The 19,977-nt window shown below is 47.3% G+C and overlaps 1 protein-coding gene across 14 annotated transcripts in view; it reads left to right on the top strand.

Annotated features, from left to right (window-relative positions):
• The first annotated feature begins 6,972 nt into the window (after window positions 1–6,972).
• The window catches only part of Zer1 (zyg-11 related cell cycle regulator), a 28,451-nt gene continuing 15,446 nt past the window's right edge, over window positions 6,973–19,977 (top strand). The window contains exons 1-3 of one of the 14 annotated variants that reach the window (XM_076928411.1): window positions 6,973–7,491; window positions 9,110–9,264; window positions 18,430–18,665. In XM_076928411.1, the coding sequence (XP_076784526.1) occupies window positions 18,508–18,665 (158 nt within the window). In that variant the 5' untranslated portion in view covers window positions 6,973–7,491; window positions 9,110–9,264; window positions 18,430–18,507. Of the gene's footprint in view, window positions 7,597–9,109; window positions 9,265–18,429; window positions 18,666–19,977 lie in introns of all 14 variants that reach the window. The other 13 variants (XM_076928409.1, XM_076928404.1, XM_076928405.1 and 10 more) reach the window with 13 other exon arrangements.

The following is a 19,977-nucleotide window of genomic DNA, read 5'->3' as shown; positions in this document are numbered from 1 at the left end:
TGAATCTTTAAACTCTCAGAGCCTGCCTCTAGTGACTTCCCTCCACCAGTGATGCCACACGTCCTAAGCCTCCTCAAATAGCACCATGGGATGGATACTAAGTTTCCAAATACCAGAATGTAGCTGTTTCCAACTAGAGTTCTCAGGATCCGCCAGTCTCTCCATGCTGGAGTTGCAGGTACATGCAACGGACTTTTTACATGGATGTTGGGTATTGGGTTTGTCAGGTTATCCACAGAGCAAGTGTTCTTCCTGACTGAGCCATCTCTACAGGCCTGCATTCATTTCTTTTTATCACTGTGGTAAAATCCCTGACATAGACATCTTAGGGAAGGGTTATTTCAGCTCAAGGATTCAGAAGGTTCTGACCATCATGGCAGGGAGCTCAGAGTAGGAAGTTTAGTTCCTATCATGGCCAACTAGGGGGCAGGGAGAATGACGGAGCTCAGGTGAACTCAGTCCATACAATGCTGCTGCCCCAATCAGGGTGAATCTTCCCCTTGTCAGTTAATGACTCTGGAAACATCTTCACTGACAAACCCAGAAGTGTGCCTAGGAAGGCCTATGAGTTGCTTTTCTTCTTTAAAGATTCATTTATTACATATACAGTGTTCTGCCAGTATGAATGCCTGCAGGCCAGAAGAGGGCACCAGATCCCATTACAGATGGTTGTGAGCCACCATGTGGTTGCTGGGGATTGAAGGCAACACCTCTGGAAGAACAGCTGGTGCTCTTAACCTTTGAGCTATCTCTCCAGCCTGTTGCTTTTGTTTTATCAGATTTCTTTTTAGTTCTTCTTATAAGTGTGTGTGTGAAAGAGACTGTATGCCGCATGTTTGCAGATTCATGCAGAGGCCAGAAGATGGTGTGGGGTCCCAGGAACTGTAGTTACAGATAGTTGTGAGCTGCCCACCATGGGTCCTGGGAACCAAAATGGGGTCCTCTGCTACAGTAACAAGTTCTTTTAACCACTGAGCCATCTCACTACACCTGCCTGGAGTTTCCTTTCTTTTCTTTTTCTTTTTTTCTTCTACTTCTCTTGTTTTTTTTTCTTTTTTTTTTTTTTTTGGTTTGGTTTGGTTTTTTGTTTGTTTGTTTGGTTTTGTTTTTGTTTTGCCACATGGTTTCTCTGTGCAGCCCTGGCTGTCCTGCAACTTGCTTTGTAAACCAGGCTGCCTTCAAACTCACAGAGATCTGCCCGCCTTTGCCTCCCCAGTGCTGGGATGACTAAAGACATCAGCCACCACAATCAGTTCCCTTAGAGTGTTTTTACTCTAATTTATTAGATAATCAGAATTAATCACCAGAACACCACTGTCTTAGGGTTTCTTTTGCAGGGAAGAGATTGACACCATCACCAAGGCTGGCTTACAGACTCAGAGGTTTAGTCCATTATCTTCATGGCAGCATGCCATGAAGCAGCAGACAGACACAGTGCTGCTGGGGAAGCTGAGAGGTCTGCGTTTTGATCAGCAGGCAGCAATGGGGGACTGAGACACACTGGTCCTAGCTTGAGCATAGATGAGGCCTCTAAGCCCACCTCCACAGTGATGTACTTCCTCCAATAAAGCCACACCTCCTAACGGTGTCACTCCCTATGGCCAAGCATTCAAACATGTGTGTCTGGGGGCCATTCCTATTCAAACCTCCAGAACCATCCTTGTTAATTTGACACCCAAACTTACTACTTTTATTTTTATTTTATTATTTCTATGTATATAAGTGTTTGCAGAGGCAGGCAGATTTCTGAGTTCGAGGCCATCCTGGTCTATATATGTGTGTGTGTGTGTGTGTGTGTTTTTACAAGTATGTTTGTGTACCACATGCATGCCCATGCCTGGTGAAGCCAGATGAGGGCATGGGATCCCCTGGAGCAGGAGTGAGAGGTGGTTGTAAGCTTACCTGCTGACCACCTCTGCTCTCTCTGCTCCTACTGTGGTCTGGATTCACCACCAACTCTGTTCACCTTTTCAAGTTTGCTATTTTCTGTGAACCTTGATATTCCATATGAATATTCAGGCGAGTCTTTCAATCTTTCTTTTTCATTTCTCTTTGTTTTATTTTGGTTTTGAGACTGGGTTTCTCTGTGTGGCCCTGGCTGTCCTAGAACTCACTTTGTAGAGCAGGCTGTCCTAGAACTCACTTTGTAGAGCAGGCTGGCCTTGACCCCACAGATCTGGCTGCTGCCTCTGTGTCCCGAGCACTGGGAGTAAAGGCTAGTGCCACCACTGGCTGGCTTGAGGTGAGACTTTCCTTCTTCCCTTCCTTCCTCCGTTCTTTTCTTGGTTATTTTGAGACAGGGTCTCCTGTAGCTCAGGAGACTTCAAACTCACTTTATAGCAAAGGTTAGCTTGAATTCCTGATACTCAGGTCTCTACCTCCCATGTTCTGGTATTACAAACACACCCCACAATTCGTGATGAGTTTTGCTATTTTTTAAAAAAATATTTATTTAATGTATGTGCATATACTGTCACTCTCTTCAGACACACCAGAAGAAGACATTGGATCCCATTACAGATGGTTGTGAGCCACCATGTTGTTCACAGGGTTGTTGGGAACTGAACTCAGGGCCTCTGGAAGAGCAATCAGTGCTGTTAACCACTGAGCCATCTCTCCAGCACCAGCTTTTGCTCTTTTTAAAAAAAACTGTTATGAAGAGTTTTGAAAGAGTTTTACTTACTTTGTAGATCAACTAGGGTAATACTGTCATCCTCACAGAACTGAGCTTTCCAGCCTGTGAGCATGGGGTGTCTCTCCACTAATGTGTCTTTAATTTCCTCTAGCAGTGTTTGTAGTTTTCAGTTTATAGGGTTTTTTCAGTCCTTTGGCTAATTTCTATATATTTTTATTTGTATGAGTGTTTTGCCTTCATGTATGTATGTCCACCACATGCATGCTTGGTGCCAAGGAAGTCAGAAGAGGGCACTGAATCCCTTGGAACTGAAGTTACAAGTGATTGTGAGCTGCCATGTGGGTACTGGGAACTGAACCAACCCTGGCCCTCAGTAAGAACAACAGGTACTTTTAATTGTTAACCCATCTCTCCAGTCCCTAAATTTGTTCTTAAATGTTTGGTTCTGCCAGGCAGTGGTGGCACACGCCTTTAATTTCAGCACTTGGGAGGCAGAGGCTGGTAGATTTCTGAGTTCAAGGCTAGCCTGGTCTACAGAGTGAGTTCCAGGACAGCCAGGGCTACACAGAGAAACCCTGTCTCAAAAAACAACAAAACAAACAAACAAACAAAAAGTTTTGTTCTTAGAAGGACAAAATTCAAAATTCACCCCTGCAAAGTAACCTTCATCTCTGTGCACACAGTCTCTCTCTGTCTCTCTCTCTGTCTCTCTCTCTCTCTGTGTGTGTCTCTCTCTGACTCTCTCTCTCTCTCTCTCTCTCTCTCTCTCTCTCTCTCTCTCTCTTTCTCTCTCTCTCTCTTTCTTGTGCTGTTGTGGACAAGCCCCATGTGAACGTGTACTGTGGACATGAGCATGAACTATATCAAGGACCCGCTGCCCAAGACACATGGGAGGAATAAAGACTTTCCAATACAGATCAGGTTCATAAGTGGACTTCCTTTCCTTGTGCGACACATAAGAGAACAGCCAAGAGTCCAGGTTATTATGCATAGTTGCTGCTCTGTTCTCCCAGTTCTAGCTTTTCTGTGTGTCTGCCCTTTCTTCAATTCTTTGCTACCCAGTTAGGTTTCCAGAACCAAGCCATGCTGATGCGGCAGGATGAAGAGGTAGCTCCCAAATAAAGTGCCTGCCTGCCTGCCTGCCAAGCAAACCTCAACTACTGAGTTAAGACCCCCAGCACCTATGCAAAGTCTGAAGGTGTGGCAAATTCAGAATCATGTACTTCCAGGTTCAGTGAGAAACCTGTCTTTAAAAATAGTGACTGAGGAAGATATCCAACATCAACCTCTGGCATCTGAACAGACAGCTACCCCTCCCCCATGGCACTTCTAGAACTTGTTATGTAGACCAGGCTGGCCTTGAGCCTACAGAGATATGCCTGCTTCTCCTTCAGGAGTACTTGGATAAAAAGGCATGTGGTACTATTCCTGGCCCACAAAAATTCGTTTAATAAGATGTATTTATTTGGACTGATGAGATGGCTCAGCGGTTAAGAGCACTGACTGCTCTTCCAGAGGTCCTGAGTTCAATTCCTAGCAACCACATGGTGGCTCACAACCATCTGTAGTGGGATCTGATGCCCTCTTCTGGTGTGTCTGAAGACAGCTACACTGTACTTATATACATAAAATAAATAAATGCATCTTTAAAAAAAAAAGATGTACTTATTTACCTGTGCAATATATGCTGGGCTGGTCTCAGACCCACAGAGATCCTTGCCTCTGCCTCCTGGATCAAAATCATGAACTGACAAGCCCATCATATTTTTTAACTATTTTCAGATTGTTAAAGTGTACAAAACAATCAACAGATTTTTTTGACCCCAGCTTTGAATTCCAGGAATAAATCTCACTTAGTCGTTGTATTGGCTAGTTTAATGTTAACTTGACACAAGATAGAGCCATCTTGGGGGCTGGAGGAATGGCTCAGGAGTTAAGAGCACTGGCTGCTCTTTCAGAGGTCCTGAGTTCAAGTCCCAGCAACCACATGGTGGCTCACAACCATCTGGTGCCCTCTTCTGGCCTGCAGGCAGAACATTGTATACATAATAAACAAATCCAAAAAAAAAAAAAAAAAAAAAAAAAAAATCTCTGAAAGGAGAGAACCATTGAGAAAATGCCTCCATAAAGATTTATACGCCCACTGTAGTGGTGCACGCCTTCAATCTTACACAGAGAAACCCTGTCTCAAAACAAACAAGCAAAGCTGAGCCAGCAAGTAACCTCCATGACCTCTGTTTGGACTCTAGCCTCCAGGTTTCTGCCTTGTGAGTTTCTGCTCTGACTTCCTTCAAGGACTGTGATGTAGACGTGCAAGTCCAGTAAACCTTTTCCTCACCAACTTGCTTTTGGTCAAGGTGTTTCATCACAGCAATAGTGACCCTATTAAGACACTCATGCATGTAGAGTTGTTTCAATACATTGAACTGAGTTAGGATTGCTGTACACAAGGGTGTTGTGTGACAAAAAAAAAAAAAAAAAACTTTTCCTAGAAAGTTAACAACATGCATGTCTACTCACCCCAGATAGGGAACTCAGGACAGACCAAAGTATACCACCAGAGTCCAATTTGGTGAGCTATTGGGTTTTATTGGTATTACTTACAGGAACAAAAATTACTCAAGAGACAGTGGCATGACCAAGGCACATCTCAGCATAGGTGACAGCTCACAAAAGCTGGGAACCTATAGCACACTGCAGTCTTCAGGCAGCTCAAAAAATTGGAAAGTGTCCTTTCCATCTGACTCTGGTCTAAATCTCTTGTAGGCAGTTAAGCTGGTTTCCTCTTGTTCCAAGTACCTGGTCTGGTCTCAGTGTCTTCTTTGCAACTCAGCTTGTCTAAGAACTTTCAGGTTTTTATTCTTTACTCTGGCAGAGAGGGACTTAGTGAATCTTTTCAGTTTCAGGGACTTCCTGAACCTATTTTGAGTTGCTTACCTTCCTGCTTAAGGTATCTACTTTTCTTTCTTTCTTTTTTTTTTTTTTTTTCTCCTTTGTTGTTTTAGAGACATGGATTTGTGTGTGTGTGTGTGTGTGTGTGTGTGTGTGTGTGCATTTTTGGCTGTCCTGGAACTAGCTATGTAGACCAGGTTGGCCTTAAACTAACAGAATCTTCCTATCTCTGCCTCCTGAATGCTGAGATTAAGGTGTATAGGACCTGGATTTGAGACCTACCTCTCCCTTCTTCCCCTCCCTTCTTCTTCTCTAATCCCACTCCAGGGAGTTCCTCAAGCAAAAAGTGTTGTTAGTTTACCAGATGTGGAAGGCAATAAGAAAAATGTTTAAGCTTACCACCTGATTGTTTGAACCTAGAGAGAGACAGAGATGAACAGAGCCCAAACTGATTTAAACTGTGAACCATCTGGACAGGAGACCAGAAGGAAGCAATTTAGTGAGGAACTAGGAAAGGAAAAAGGGTAGAAGAAAAGTCTGGATGCCCCGATGTTTTAGAAAAAAGCATTCTGGATTTGTGGAACTGCATAAATGAAGGGATTTGTGTTCAGAGGAGGCTATAGTAGGAATCAGGAGAAGAAACGGTGATGGGGCCAGTGAGATGGCCCAGCAGGTAAGGGTGCTTGGTACAAGCGTGATGAGGACCGAGTTTGATCACTGGAACCAACATGGTGGGTGTAGAGAACTCTCTCCAGCAAACAGTTCTCTGATCTCCTACACATGTACATATGCATGCACACTTATAAATAAATGGAAAAACATTATCTTAAAATGAAAAGGAGGTATAGACTAGAGAGATTGTTTGGTTCCTAGCACCTACGTTGTTGAGCTCACTACTACCTGTAACTTCAGCTTCATGGGCTCCAAGGCTTTTGTCCTCAGCAGGCAGCTGCTGTCACGTGCATATACCCCCCATTCACACATGTACACATAATTAAAAATAATAATTTTTTAAAAGATAAAATGAAGCCAGGCAGTGGTGGTGCACGCCTTTAATCCCAGCACTTGGGAGGCAGAGGCAGGCGGATTTCTGAGTTCGAGGCCAGCCTGGTCTACAGAGTTAGTTCCAGGACAGCCAGGGCTACACAGAGAAACCCTGTCTCGAAAAACAGAAAATAAATAAATAAATAAATAATAAATAAAAATAAAACGATGGACAGTGGGGTACTATTGGAGGAAGAGAGAAACAACTGCTAAGAGAGCCTTGGTGACTAGAAGAAAATGCAGTGGCCAAGAACAGTCTCAATCTTGCTATCTGACAGCTCCTGGGTGAATGGCCCTTTTCTTGAAGGAAAAGAGGAGGAGCACATTGAGGGGCAATGTGGTGGCTACGTAGAGACCGCCCAAAAGACGTCGGGTTGGGGCCGGGTGAGTCAGCACTAACTAGGTAAGATGGAGTCGATCCTGTCCTGAACCTACTCCTGCGAGCCAGCCCCTCACTAGAAGGAACCCTGAAGGCTAACGGTGGGGACTCAGGCTTCAGCTTGGGCAGGAGCAGCCCAGAGGGCCCGGAACCTTCAGCCGCTGCCGCCCACGTTCGCGGCGGGACAAGACGGGAGAACTTCTCCTCTGTTGCTAAGGGGCGGCCCGGAAGTGACGCTTTGTTGACAGCACACCCGCAGCCACAGGCTCTCCAAGCCGTCGGAGCAGGATCGGGGGGAGGGGCTGGGCCCAGAGCCAGCAGCCGGCGGCCCTCAGCCCAGCCGGCGGCCCGAGGGCAAGGGAACGGCCTCCGTCCGGGGCTCCGGTCGCAGCATTCCCGCTCTGCCCCGCCCCGCCGACCCGGACCCGGACCGGATCCGACCTCCTGCGGCGCATTGGCCGCCGATTCCCCCGGGCCGCAGCCTCTGCTTGTAAGCCTGCGAAGCATCCTGTCTCCCCGTTGAGGGCCGCCCCCTCCTAGGGTACGTCCTAAATGTCGAGCCAAGAGACGTACCTGCATCCTTCTCTTCCCACTGCCTCAGGGTCTAAGCATTGTCGCTGCGACTCCTTGCAGAGATCCACCACAGGTCAGTGGTGGGAGGCGCTCGTCGCCTGCCACCCAGGTCTGAGCATTTTGCCTTGAAAATTGAGCTCTCTCTGTGATGAGAACGACGCTCACCCTTGCAAAATGGGGGCTCAACGTAGGGGTTAGAAGGCCGGCCTCTGCCCCTCCTACCTGTTGGATGAGTTTAGGTCTCCTCCCAACCCCCCAAGCCATGCTACTTAAAAGCTTAGGGATGGCTTGGCTCCTGGATTAGCTCCCAAAATGGGATGCCAAGGTACAAGATAGTGCAACAGGGTCGGAAAAGGGCGGGTGGGCTTGCAAGCTGAAGACCAGTGGCTCCCATAGGTGAGGTGAAACTGAAAGTGACCGGTCTGGCTAGCTCTGGGTGGAACTTGATTTAGCTGCTCTTTAACCAGTCAAAGATCTCCTGTGTTTGCTTGTGTCCTGAGTGTGTGTGTGTATGGCAGAGACGGGGGCGTGGGGCGGGGGTGGGGGGCAGGAGTTTGGGGTTGGTGGTGCCTAATGCCTGGGAAAAGCTGGCTCAATGATGTTTCTGACAGAATGGTTCTCTTCAGTCTTCGAGTTAGAGTGACCTGAGGAGATAGCATTGAAAGGGGGTCACAGGAAGCTATGCTTCCACCAAGAGGTTCTTGTTAGATATGAAGGGTCGCTGTGCTTTGGCATTTTCAGTAAATAAGCATACAACATGTCAGGTAGTAATAGGTGTCAGGAAGAAAAGTAAACAGACAGAGACTGAGACCTTTATAAAATGTGGTCAGGGAAGGTCTCTAAGAAGGTTGCTGTCTAAGCAGAGATGAGTGAGGTAGAAAGTCATTACAGCTTTCCAGGGGCTCAGCATATAGCAGGCACAAAGGTCCTGTGGTGGCAAGAGAACCCACTTGGTTCAGAGTGAAGGAGGCAGAGTGGGTGGCAGTGGAAATCAATTGAGAACACGTAACAGCAGGAAGCATCCTGGGGCTGGCTTGTGATGCAGGGTTGTAAGTTTTGAAATGTTGGAGAAGAATCAAAATTGTCTGAGGTGACAAATGACCATGGTACTTCAGCCTTGTGTTCTAAGTGCCCTCTTGCTGTCTGTACTGAACATCCATGACAGAAATCTTAAAAAAAAAAAAAAAAAAGAAAAGAAAAAGAAAAGAAAGAAAAACGACAGCATTTCAGGAAGTCATGTCACACTACTGTTTGCTTGTTGTTAGAATGTGAGCAAATGACCCTCAGCCTCAGTCTTTCCATCTGTAGAATAGGACTGCTAAGCTACAGAGTACATGCATGGCAGTGTGGCATATGACAGTAAGGATCTGCTCACGGCGCAGCCCTGCAGCCCTTTCTTTAGTGTTAGCTGGTGGCATCGCCAGCTCTGCCTGACTCCCCTGGCTCATGGAGTTTGTAAGAATACTGGAGGAAGCTAAGTAGGACTTTATGACACCTCTCACTGGTAAAAGTAGTAGTCTATTCTTCGGGGTATCTGAACTTGGCCTTGATTTTTTTGTTTGTTTTTGTTTTGTTTTGTTTTTTAGAAAAGTTCTCACTCTGCATTGAGACTGACAACTGCCTGTGTAGCCCAGACTGACCTTGAACTCAGCAGTTCTCAGCATCCCGAAGGCCAGGACTGCAAACGTGAGCCACCAACTCCAGCTGGTGCCATTACATTTGTTTATTTGTTTGTTTTGAGGTAATTTCATGTAGACCAGGCTAGCTTCGGTTTTGCTATGTAAAACAGTGTATGTAGTCTTGAATTCATAGAGATTGACCTGCCACTGCCCTCTGATATAATTCCAGCAGATTATATGTGTGTATGTATCACTACGCCTGACCCAAAGAGGACTTTTAAAATCAAGCCCTGAAAATCTCAATTCTGTAACATAATATAAGCAAAATGTCTTCCAGACAGATTGGAAAGGACAGTGTTGGTGTTGGGCCTATCTATGGCACTGTGTGTGTGGTCAGATTTCAGGTAGAGGTGTGGATCCTGAAGCACCTGGCACAGGCTTCGAGGAGAACAACTTCAGACCTTCCTCCCCACCCCTTGAGCCTCACTGTGTCATCCAGCCTGCGCTGTTGGCTAAGCATGGCCAGAGGACTTGAAAATGAAAAGCCCAGGGGCAGCAGATATGGCTGAGTGGTAGAACACTCGCCTAGTGTGCATACACCACTGAGGCCCATCCCATGCACCACAAAATTAAGTAACATGTAAAAGTGAAAAGCTGGAGCCTCAGTGGCAGAGAAAGCCTCTCTGACTAGAACCCCAAACCAGCAACGTGGTGAACTGGGGCCTAGCACAGTTCTGCTGCCAGCTTATTGTATATATTTGCGTGAATCCATTGTTCCCTTTGGCCCTCGGTTTTTGCTGCTTTACACTGAGAATGGTGTCCTCCTTCCCCTGCTGACTCTGGACAGAGTGATGGATGAAACAAGACACTGGAGAAGAGTTTGCCATTTACTCACACTCACAGTGGTGAGGAACACTTCCTGTCACAGTTCATAGCACTGGGACTGTGCAGGGCCACTATGCCCACCATGCGCAGGGCCACCTAGGCCACCATGCACAGGGCCACTCTTTACCTCCAGGTGTTTGCTTACTTTTTACAGTTACTTGCTGAGGTACCGTAGCACATTCATGGAGGTCCAAGGACGATTTTAAGAGTTGGTTCTCTTTCCACCACGAGGGACCTGGGGCTAAACTCAGGTTTTCAGTCTTGGCAGGTGGCACTGTTACCCACTGCATCTTACCACTACTCATCTGCCTTTGGTGGGTGGGGTTTGTTTAGCCTCAGTGCTTCAGTTCTTGACTCCAGAAATGTGAGCTCAGAAACCCCTGTGGAGTCAGCTCTTTGGGGACCAACATCAAACCTGGTTCATTCACTGGAGCTGGGTTTCTGGCTTCAGAAGTGAGCAAAGAGCTGGGGATATGGCTCAGACAGTGAGCGTGTTTGCCTTGCAAACATGAGGACCTGAATTCAATCCCTAGCACCCGTATACAAAAACCATCTGTAATCCCAGAGATGGAGAGACAGACGGGAGGATCCCAGCTAGCCTAACATTCAGTCTTTAATATATGATGGAGGTCCTGTGACTTGTGCAGGGTCCCTACTTTTAGGAAGCTTCTATCCCTGGTCCATGGTGCCCATAGAATCATTACCACAAAAACAGATCATCTGTGGTCAGTGCTCAAGGATGCTTGGAGTTGTAAGGAGGTAGTGATGGCAGAGAAGAGAAAGTGAGGCTTGCCTAAGTTGCCGTGGGCAGTGCCACCAAGAACAGACCTGAAAACCTGAGGTCTGACCTACTGAGTGGAGAGCACATACCTATATACAGACTGTGCAGACTGCTTGGCACATAGCCTCAGCTGCCACACCTGCAGGCTGTAGATAGAGCCCTGCCTCCTGAGAGGATGAAGGGAGCTGACACATATCAAGGGCTGAGCAGGGTGGATGGGTGTTAGGAAGTTTGACTGCACAAGCAGAACCCAAACAGCCTGCCCCAGTCTGCCCCAGTGGTCTGTCCTTCCTCAGTGTGTGTTCGTTGTTTCTTTATCCAGAGAGACACCAACAGCCTGCTAGGCATGTAGTCCTCCCCCATTCTGTGTCTTCCCAGCACAGGCCCTGCAGCATAGTCTCTGTAGACTAATATCTCTAACCCTCACCTGCACCTCTGTCCCCGAGAGTGCCCCTGGCACTTGTCTGGACTATCTTCACAGCAACTTTTTGTCCCTAATCTCCAGCCGAGGACCCATTCCTTCCTGGAAAGCATTCAACCTCTATAGAGGGTTCCCAGAGCTCACGGGTTAACATTTCTCAGGGTGGGCACTGCTCCAAGGTTTGGATCCTTTGACTCCTCAGGTTCTCTGCCCCAGGTGTCAAGATGTTGCTGTGGTCCCTTGCTTCCTCCTCTGAACATTGGTTATTCTCTTTCTTATTTACTACTTTATTTTTATTTTTTCAGTTTTTTGAGACAGGGTTTCTTTGAGTAACAACCCTGGATGCCCTGTAACTCTCTGTAAACCAGATTGGCCTTGAACTCAGAGGGACCCACCTGCCTCTGCCTCCCAAGCACTTGGACTAAAAGTGTGGACCACCATGCCCAACTAGCTCTCTTCCTTTAGCTGGCTGGCTGGACGGATGGATAAGTGTGATTGTGAGCTCCTTGGATTTACAGAGTTGCTATCTCAGGCTCCTTTTATGTTACTTATGCTTCTCAGTGTCGCCTCTACCTCAGAGTGCCATCGTGAGGTAATATTGGCAACAGCAAACCTTTGTTCTGCCTAAATGCCAGGCACTAGGAGGCACCAAGGATGTGGGTGTGGGTGCAAGCCGACAGACAGTCTGTCCTCTGGAGCTGGCAGCTGGGGGGAGGGTCAGAGACAAATTGTTATGCAAATGAATAGGTCTCTATTGGTACAGAGTACTGGGCTGTGATGTTTGGCTGGTTAAATAAGAAATTGTAGGAAGTAAATTCTGGAAGGAGCTGGGCATCCGTCTGGAAGCACAGAGGATGGAGGTGGTACAGCGCGGGTGGCTGCCTGGGCTGCTGTTGTTTTTCTTAATTTTTCTCCCACTGCCCTTCCCCCAGAATATCTTAAAGAGCCTGTAAGAAAAAAGACATGGGATTCTTCTCTGGTAGTCCATCAGTTTCAGAGTCCAAACTGTCCCCAGTTGCCAGAATTCCAGATGGCTGGAACCTGCCTTGAGAGTGAAAATCCTTAAAGGCTCCAAGGAGTGGAGTGGTAGGGTGTTCTGAGCCTCTAGGCTTAGGTCCCAGATGAGGGCAGCTCCTTCCTCCCAGCTCACCCAGGACATTCCACCCTGACTCCTTCAAGCTGAGGGGTCTGTTCTCTGGAGGCCTTTGGTGACCTGGGCAACTGATATTGTGGTGTCCCTTCCATGCATGCAGTCCAGCTAGAACAGGGTACCTACCTGGGGCCGGGCCTCAGCCCTACAGAAAGGCACTTCTTTTCCAGCCAGTCACAAGGTTCTGCTGTGGCCCATAGGGACTCAGCAGTGTCCTGGGGACCCTGAACTCCCGCTCAGCCTCATGAGAGTCACATCCTGCAAGTCCACTGTGGCTCCTGCCATGGTGTTTGTTGTTGAAACTTCCCTTTCCCCAAGCCCTGTGCTTAGTGTTCAGTACCACCTGTGTTCAGTTCCCAGGAGCCATGGGTCTGGCTCTTGGTGCCTGCATCCCCTCCACCCTGAGTTCTCAGACATTGCACATGTCTTCCTACCTCGAACCTTCAGAGCTAGCTAGGGCTCATCTCTTTGGTCTTAGCTAAAATGTCAAACCTTCCCTGAAGCTCCAGCTCAGAGTGACACAGGCCCTTCCCTTGTCTGTCCTTCAGAGCTCTATTCCTGAGATGTCACTGTATCCGTGTTCCTTTTAGGTAGCTGATTGTCTCCTTCTAGTGCCAGAATGTTTCATAGGGGCAGGACCTTGTCTGGTTTGCTCAATATAGGACCTGTGTCCTCAGTAGCTCATGGCTAGGTCCATAATTACTGCAGGAACAGTCAACCTGCAGGGCTAGCCTGGTCTACAGATCGTGTTCCAAGATAACCAAGACTACACAGAGAAACTCTGTCTCAAAAAACAAAAACAAAAAGGAAGAAAAAAAGCAGAGAAGAGAAGCAGGCAGAATAGCATCTGCCCTCGGTTTATCAAGGAACTGGGAAACAAACTGACACCTGGATCGGGGCCATGGGAGCCTCAGCAAGAGCCTCCTAACAGGTGGGGCAGGGGTGCCTCCCTGGACATCAGAATGGTAGAATGGGCTCTGGAAGAGGACTCAGACTGTGCTTTGTAGAGGTAGAACACTCACTGGTTGAAACTGGACTGTCCTAGCAGGCGGAGGAGATACAAGTATGGGGCTGCAGGGAACCAGGCCTCAGGCTCTTGCCATCCTATGGAAGGAGGTAGGCTAGAGAGGGTCAAGGAACTAAGGAAGCCGGAAAGCTGGTCCCCAGCAGGGCTGGCCTCGCTATGTTCCTTCCTCTGGTACCAGCATACTGAAGGCCAGACCCTTGAGGGTCTGCAAGTGAGGAAGGTCTTAGGGATGTCCAGGCAACCCACCATTTGTGTCATCCCCAGAGAGTGTTACATTTCCATTGGGCCAGCGAAGCATGGGTGGTGGGTGGTGTGAAGGCCTGGGTCTAGGGAGACCAGACCCTACTTGACATGGGGGGGGGGGGGGGGGGGCGTGTGCTGACTGGAGGTGGCTGTGACAATCCTAATAGCTGCTCTTAAAAAAAAAAAGAAAAGTCAAAATAATGGGCCTCAGAGATGCCACTGCAGTTAGGAGTGTGTGCTATTCCTGGGCCTCAGAGATGGTGCTGCAGTTAAGAGCACTTGTTTAAGTCCCAGCACACACACACAGTGGCTCACTGACATCCATAACTGTAGTACCAGGGGTTCCAGTGACATCTTCTGCCTTCAAGGGCACCAGGCAGGCATATGGTACATGAACATACATGCAGACAAAACACTTAGATATCTTAAATATATAAGTAAATCTAAGAAAAAAATAACTGATTTATTATTATTATTTTAAAATACATACTATTCTTACAGAGAGGTTCAGTTCCTAGCACCTGCATCAGGCAGCTGGCAGTGACCTCAGACCCCAACTCTCGGGGCTCTGTCATTGTCTTCTGTCCTACGTGTGCACCTGTACTTGTGTGTGTGCCCCCATCAACGTAAGTTTTTTGTTTTTGTTTTGTTTTGTTTTGTTTTTTTGGCTTTTCTAGATAGGGTTTTTTTTTTGCCCTGGCTGTCCTGGAACTCACTCTGTAGACCAGGCTGGCCTCGAACTCAGAAATCCGCCTGCCTCTGCCTCCCAAGTGCTGGGGTTAAAGGCGTGGGCCACCACAACGTAAGTTAATTTTAGGGCATAATGACACATGCCTTTAATTCTAACAGCCCTGTGAGCTCAAGGCCATGTGGTCTACCTAGAGAGTTCCAGGCCAATCAACTCTCCATGGTGAGATCTTGTTTATAAAATAAAATGATTTAAATCTTAAAACAAAACAGCAACAGGAAAAGAAAAGGATAGCTGAATCTTAATTCTTCCCACCAGATACGGACTGCAGTATCTCACACGTTCTAGGCAAGTCTCTACCACGGAGCTAGCCCACCTTTTTATTTTTAAATATTTGGGTTTTTTCAATAATTAATTAATATATATATATATATATATATATATATATATATACACACACACACACATACATACACACACACATATATATATTCATATATATATTCGTATGAAGATGTCAGATCACCTGGAACTGGAATTACAGACAGTTGTGAATTGCCATGTAGGTTCTGGGACTTGAACCCAAGTCCTTTGGAAGAGGCCAGTGCTCTTAACCACTGAGCCATCTCTCCAGCCCCCATTTTTATTTTATTAATACATGGCTATGTTAAGTTGCTCAGGTTGGTCCTAAGCTAGGCATCCTCCTATCTCCGGGTCCCCAGTGCAGGCAATGTTATCTCTTGCCTTGTGTCCTGAGTAGCTTAAAAGGCTCAGGAGTGGACATGGCACCCAAAGCTAAGCCCACAGCCCTTCGGAACCTTCCTCTAAGGCAGTGCTTGTCAACCTTCCTGATGCTGTGACCCTTAAATACAGTTCCTCATGTTGTGGTGACCCCCCAGTCTTAAAATTATTTTCATTGCCACTTTATAACTAATTTTGCTTCTATTATGAATCATAATGTAAATGTCTGTGCTTTCCAATGGTTTTAGGTGACCCCTGTGCAAGGATCAGCCCACCCTCCAAAGGGGTCATGACGCACAGCTGAGAACTGTGCCATAAGGGATGATGTGTGACAGAGCCAGAGACCAGTTTGTACAGAGTAGCCTTGAGTCTCTGAGCTTGCATACCCTTATCTGTCAACACAACCACAGCACACTCACCGGGTGCCGTGGGAAGCACTGTCCCAGAACTATCTCCTCAACTCCTCCAGCCCTGGCAGAAGAATTATCATCCTCATGTTTCCCAAATGAGGACACTGTGATCTGGAGAAGTGACGTTGTTTACCAGTAATTATGGAATGGAGTGAGAGCAGAGACCTGTGAGTCTGACTGCAGAATCTGTGCTGTGGAGGGCTGTTGGCGATTAATCCCACACCGCATGCGTGGTAGGCACAGGCTGTTCCGCTGCACTGTCTGAAGTTCAGTATCCACAAGGGATTGAGTTGAAGACTGGGTTGGTACCAAAACCCACAGATGCTCAAGGTGTGTGTGTACATAGCATAGTACTCACACAGAGCCAAGCTTAGACTCTCTCCAGCTCTCCAGCCTCTTGGAATTATTTCTTATTCACTTAAGTGTAATATGAAGGTTCAGGTTCAGTTTGCAATTTCTGCAGCCAGTGTTGACACTGTATTAACTGGCTTACCACTGGAATGCATCCAGATCTCTCTCAAGTGTGGATCCCTTTGGTTGGTGCCAATGTTTTGGTTTGTTGTTTGAGACAGGTTCTCTCTGTGTAGTCCTGGCTGTCCTGGAGCTTTCTGTATTGACCAGCTGGCCTGAACTTACAGTTAACCACCTGCCTCTGCCTTCCAAGTTCTAGGACTAAAGGTGTGTGTCACCACGCCTGGCTGGTGCCAACCATTTTTAATCTTTTATAGAATTCTAGTATGCGTGTGAGTGTTCACAGTGGAGGCACCTGTGAGTCCACTGAGAGGAAAGACCTGAAGCCCGTCTGCACCCAGAAACTTCCTTCAAGTGCACACACGCACACAGCCTTGCTAAGGAGGCAGGCCCATCCCAACATAGATCTCCTGTGTATCAGCAGAAGGGAGCACACCTGGAGCAAATGCAGTGTCCTCTTGCTTCTTACTCCTTCCTGTTACACTGTGAGGGTCATCCAAGTGGTTGACCGTGTTTCAGTGCTGTATGGCAGTGAACATACTGTAATTATCCCCTGCAATGTCAGTAGACATTTAAGGGTCTCTCTGGGGGCCATCAGGTAGAATATTACTTTGAACATTTGGTGTATTTTCAAAGTTTTATTTATTGCTAGGTATGTGTGAGAATGTAAGTAAGCACCTGCCACAGTCCCTGCATGGAGATCAGAAGGCAACTTAACTTCTGGGTGTCTGTTGTCTCTTCCACTGTGTGTTCTGGAGCTTGAACTTAGGTCTTCAGTATTGCATGGCAGGTACCTTTGCCCACAAGCCATCTCACTGGCTCTGTTTGTACACCTACAGAGCACGTCTATTGGGTATAGTCCTGCAGGCAGACTTGCTAAACCTTGAAAGTACATACCTGCTTAGCCTCAGTCAGTATTGTTGAGCCATCTCCAGTTACTACCCAGGTCACACTGCTTTACAGTCCCACCAGCATCCTATCGTAACCAGGGGTTGGTGTCTGCAGTAGAGCTGGCCGGCTGTTGGAAATGTCGTCTCATTGTGGGTTGGTGTGCATTTTGCTGATGCTGATGGAGCAGATGGGTGCCCTTCAGGAGGCAGTCGTCCGTAAGGAGGCGCTTGTTCGGGTCTTCTGCCCACCTTTACACTGGTGCATGTAGTGCATCTCTCCTTCTGGTCTACAGAATACGGAGTGTTGCCTCTGTGTTTTGAATGTATGGGCCTAAGGGCGTGCACCACCATGCCTGGCTGGTGCCATGCACTTTTAAATCTCTTTATTGATTAACAATATACATGTGAATGTTCACAATGAAGACACCTGTGGGTCCACTCTGAGGAAGGACCAGATATGCTCTATAGTCTGTGGCTCCCTTCTCTTCCTCCTCCTGCTTCTCCTCCTTCCCACCTTCCTCCCTACCCCTGGAACCTCCATTATGCTACCAAGGCTGGGGTTGAACCTCTTATCTTAAATTAGGTTAAAGTCCTCCCAAAGACTGGGACTGCAGGCACATTCCCAAGCTCAGTCTGTCAGTATCTTTCTGTGCAAACATTGCCTACTCTTAGGTCTTAATGCACCCCTTTAGTCCTGCAGCGTATTTGGAATTAACTTTTGTGTATGTATGAACAGAAATTTCTTGACTCCAGTGCATACCAGTTTAACCTTTTCTCCCTTGTGATTGGCATTTTTGAGGTGTGTTAAGAAATCTTAGGGGAGTGTCTAGAGAACTGGTTCAGTGTTAACAGCACTTGCTCTTGCAGAGGACCTGGGTTTGATTCTCAGCACCCACATGGTAGCTCACAACCACCTGCAATCTCAGTTCTAGGAGATCTCTTTCCTGAGCTATGTGGACACTGCTTCCCCTAGAATTGGAATTCTGGTACCATGTAGGTTCTGGGAATTGACCCCACCCAGGGCCTTTGCAAGAGCAGGTGATGACCACCAGGCCATCTCTCCAGCCATCAAGACTCTACATTATAAAGTAACAATTTCAGTGTAATTCACAGGCAGCACATTCCAGCCATTTAAAGTATCCAGTTCTATGGTTTCCAGTGGATACAGTATGGCAACACTCCCAAGAGTGGTCACTCCCGTTGTTTCCCAAGGCTGGTCTCTCTCATCCATAGCTTTGTCCTTTGTGGCTGCATAGTCCAAGGACTGTATTGTAACCTTCGTAATTGGTTTCTTCAGTTAGCATGACCCAGTGTTATATGAGAACTTTTTGTGACTGAATGATATATGATAGTCAACATTTTACTTAGTCAGGGACTCACTCACTCTGTAGCTCAGGCTGGTCTGGATCTCCTAATCCTCTTGCCTCTGCCTCCCAGGTGCTGGGACTACAGGCTTGCACAGCCTAAATTTCAAGGTCCTAATTTGAATGTGATGGGTGGGTGGGGCTTCCCTTTCCCCACTCAAGAAGTAGACACAGACTCTTTTCTATATCTCATTTGGCTGCTTTTCTCCTTCCCAGGCTGTGGCTCTGCCAATGATCTTGTGATTATTGGTAATTCGTAGCTGCCCTTGTGGGCCCTTGCTGCCTTCTCCCAGCATGGCGTCCGACACACCTGAGTCCCTGATGACCCTCTGTACTGACTTCTGTCTCCGAAATCTTGATGGCACCCTGGGCTACCTGCTGGACAAGGAGACCCTGCGGCTGCATCCAGACATCTTCTTGCCCAGTGAAATCTGTGACCAGCTGGTCAATGAGTGAGCAGGGGTCTCCCCAGGTCTGGGCCAGGGTTGGAGCCTAGTGTGAAGGGTGAAGTGTGAGCTGGAGATCAAGACTGTGTGTTCAGACCAGGGCAAGGGGAAGTGGCCGTGACGGTGAGGGACAACAGTGGTGTGGATGTGTGACCAGAGATACGGTATACAGGTGGCACACATGAAGGAATGGACATAGATGGAGCATTATGCAGCACAGAACATGTGTGTGAAGCACATGTGTGTGATTAGGGGTAAGTTAGTATAAAATCCTACATGTAAATCAGGGCATTATGTGCTACCCTGTGTGTGCGCTCACCTCTGAACTAAGTACACATAAACATGTGTGTCAAGATAGAACAGTAGACCTGTGATCAGGGACTGACTGAATCATGCAGAGAATCTTTATACAGCCTCCTGGTGAATCCTCACTGCTCTGGGAGTCCATAGCACAGTGTGCAGAGCCTTCCTAAACACTCAGTTTTATGTTAGTTACCCCAGCGGGAACCATAGGATTAAAGAGTTTCTCAGCCAGATGGGAAGCAAGGGAAGCAAACTCAGGATGTGTTCTCAGTATTCAGTACAGGCCAGGCGTGATGTCGGACCCTTTGTCAGCCTAGCACCGGAGCCAAGTGCATCCCACAGACAGAAAGTCCAGGGAGGTTCAGCCACGTGTGAACAGCATGTGTGAACGGCTCCCGGGTGGAGGCAGCCTAGCCTCTGAGATGCTGTGGCTTCATAGAGCCGAGAGCTTCCAGATCTGTTTCCTCCTCCTTCCTTCTTTGGTTTGTTTCTGGGTTGTGCTTTTGCTTTTGTTTTTGTTTTTTAAACAAAGAGGGTTGTACTCTTCCTTGGCTGGCCTGGAACTCACTTTATTGATGAGTGTAGCCTCAAACGCAGTGACCCACCCAGCTGTGCCACCCAAATGCTGGAGTTAAAGATGTGCAATACCAGGCCTGCCTCTTTTCGGTTTTGTTTTTTGAGACAGGGTTTCTCTGTGTACCCTAGCTGACCTGAAACTCACTCTGTAGACCAGGCTGGCCTCCAAACCGCCCCCCACCCCCAACTGTTTTCTTTTGAGATGATTCATTTATCTATTTTATGTATATGAATATACTGTCCTCAGACACATACCAGATGAAGGCACCGGATCCCATTACAGATGGTTGTGAGCCACCATGTGGTTGCTGGGAATTGAACTCAGGATCTCTGGAAAAGCAGCTAGTCCCCTTAACTGCCCAGCCATCTCTCCAGCCCTCTTTTCTATTTCAAAAGGGGCACCATGTAGGTGCTAGGAACTAAACACTAGTATTCTGCA

The sequence above is a fragment of the Arvicanthis niloticus genome, chromosome 2 (genome assembly GCF_011762505.2).
Source record: "Arvicanthis niloticus isolate mArvNil1 chromosome 2, mArvNil1.pat.X, whole genome shotgun sequence".
Taxonomy (NCBI): Eukaryota; Metazoa; Chordata; class Mammalia; order Rodentia; family Muridae; genus Arvicanthis; species Arvicanthis niloticus.
The sequence above is the reverse complement of the archived record's forward strand: the minus strand, read 5'-3'. Positions and strand labels throughout refer to the sequence as shown.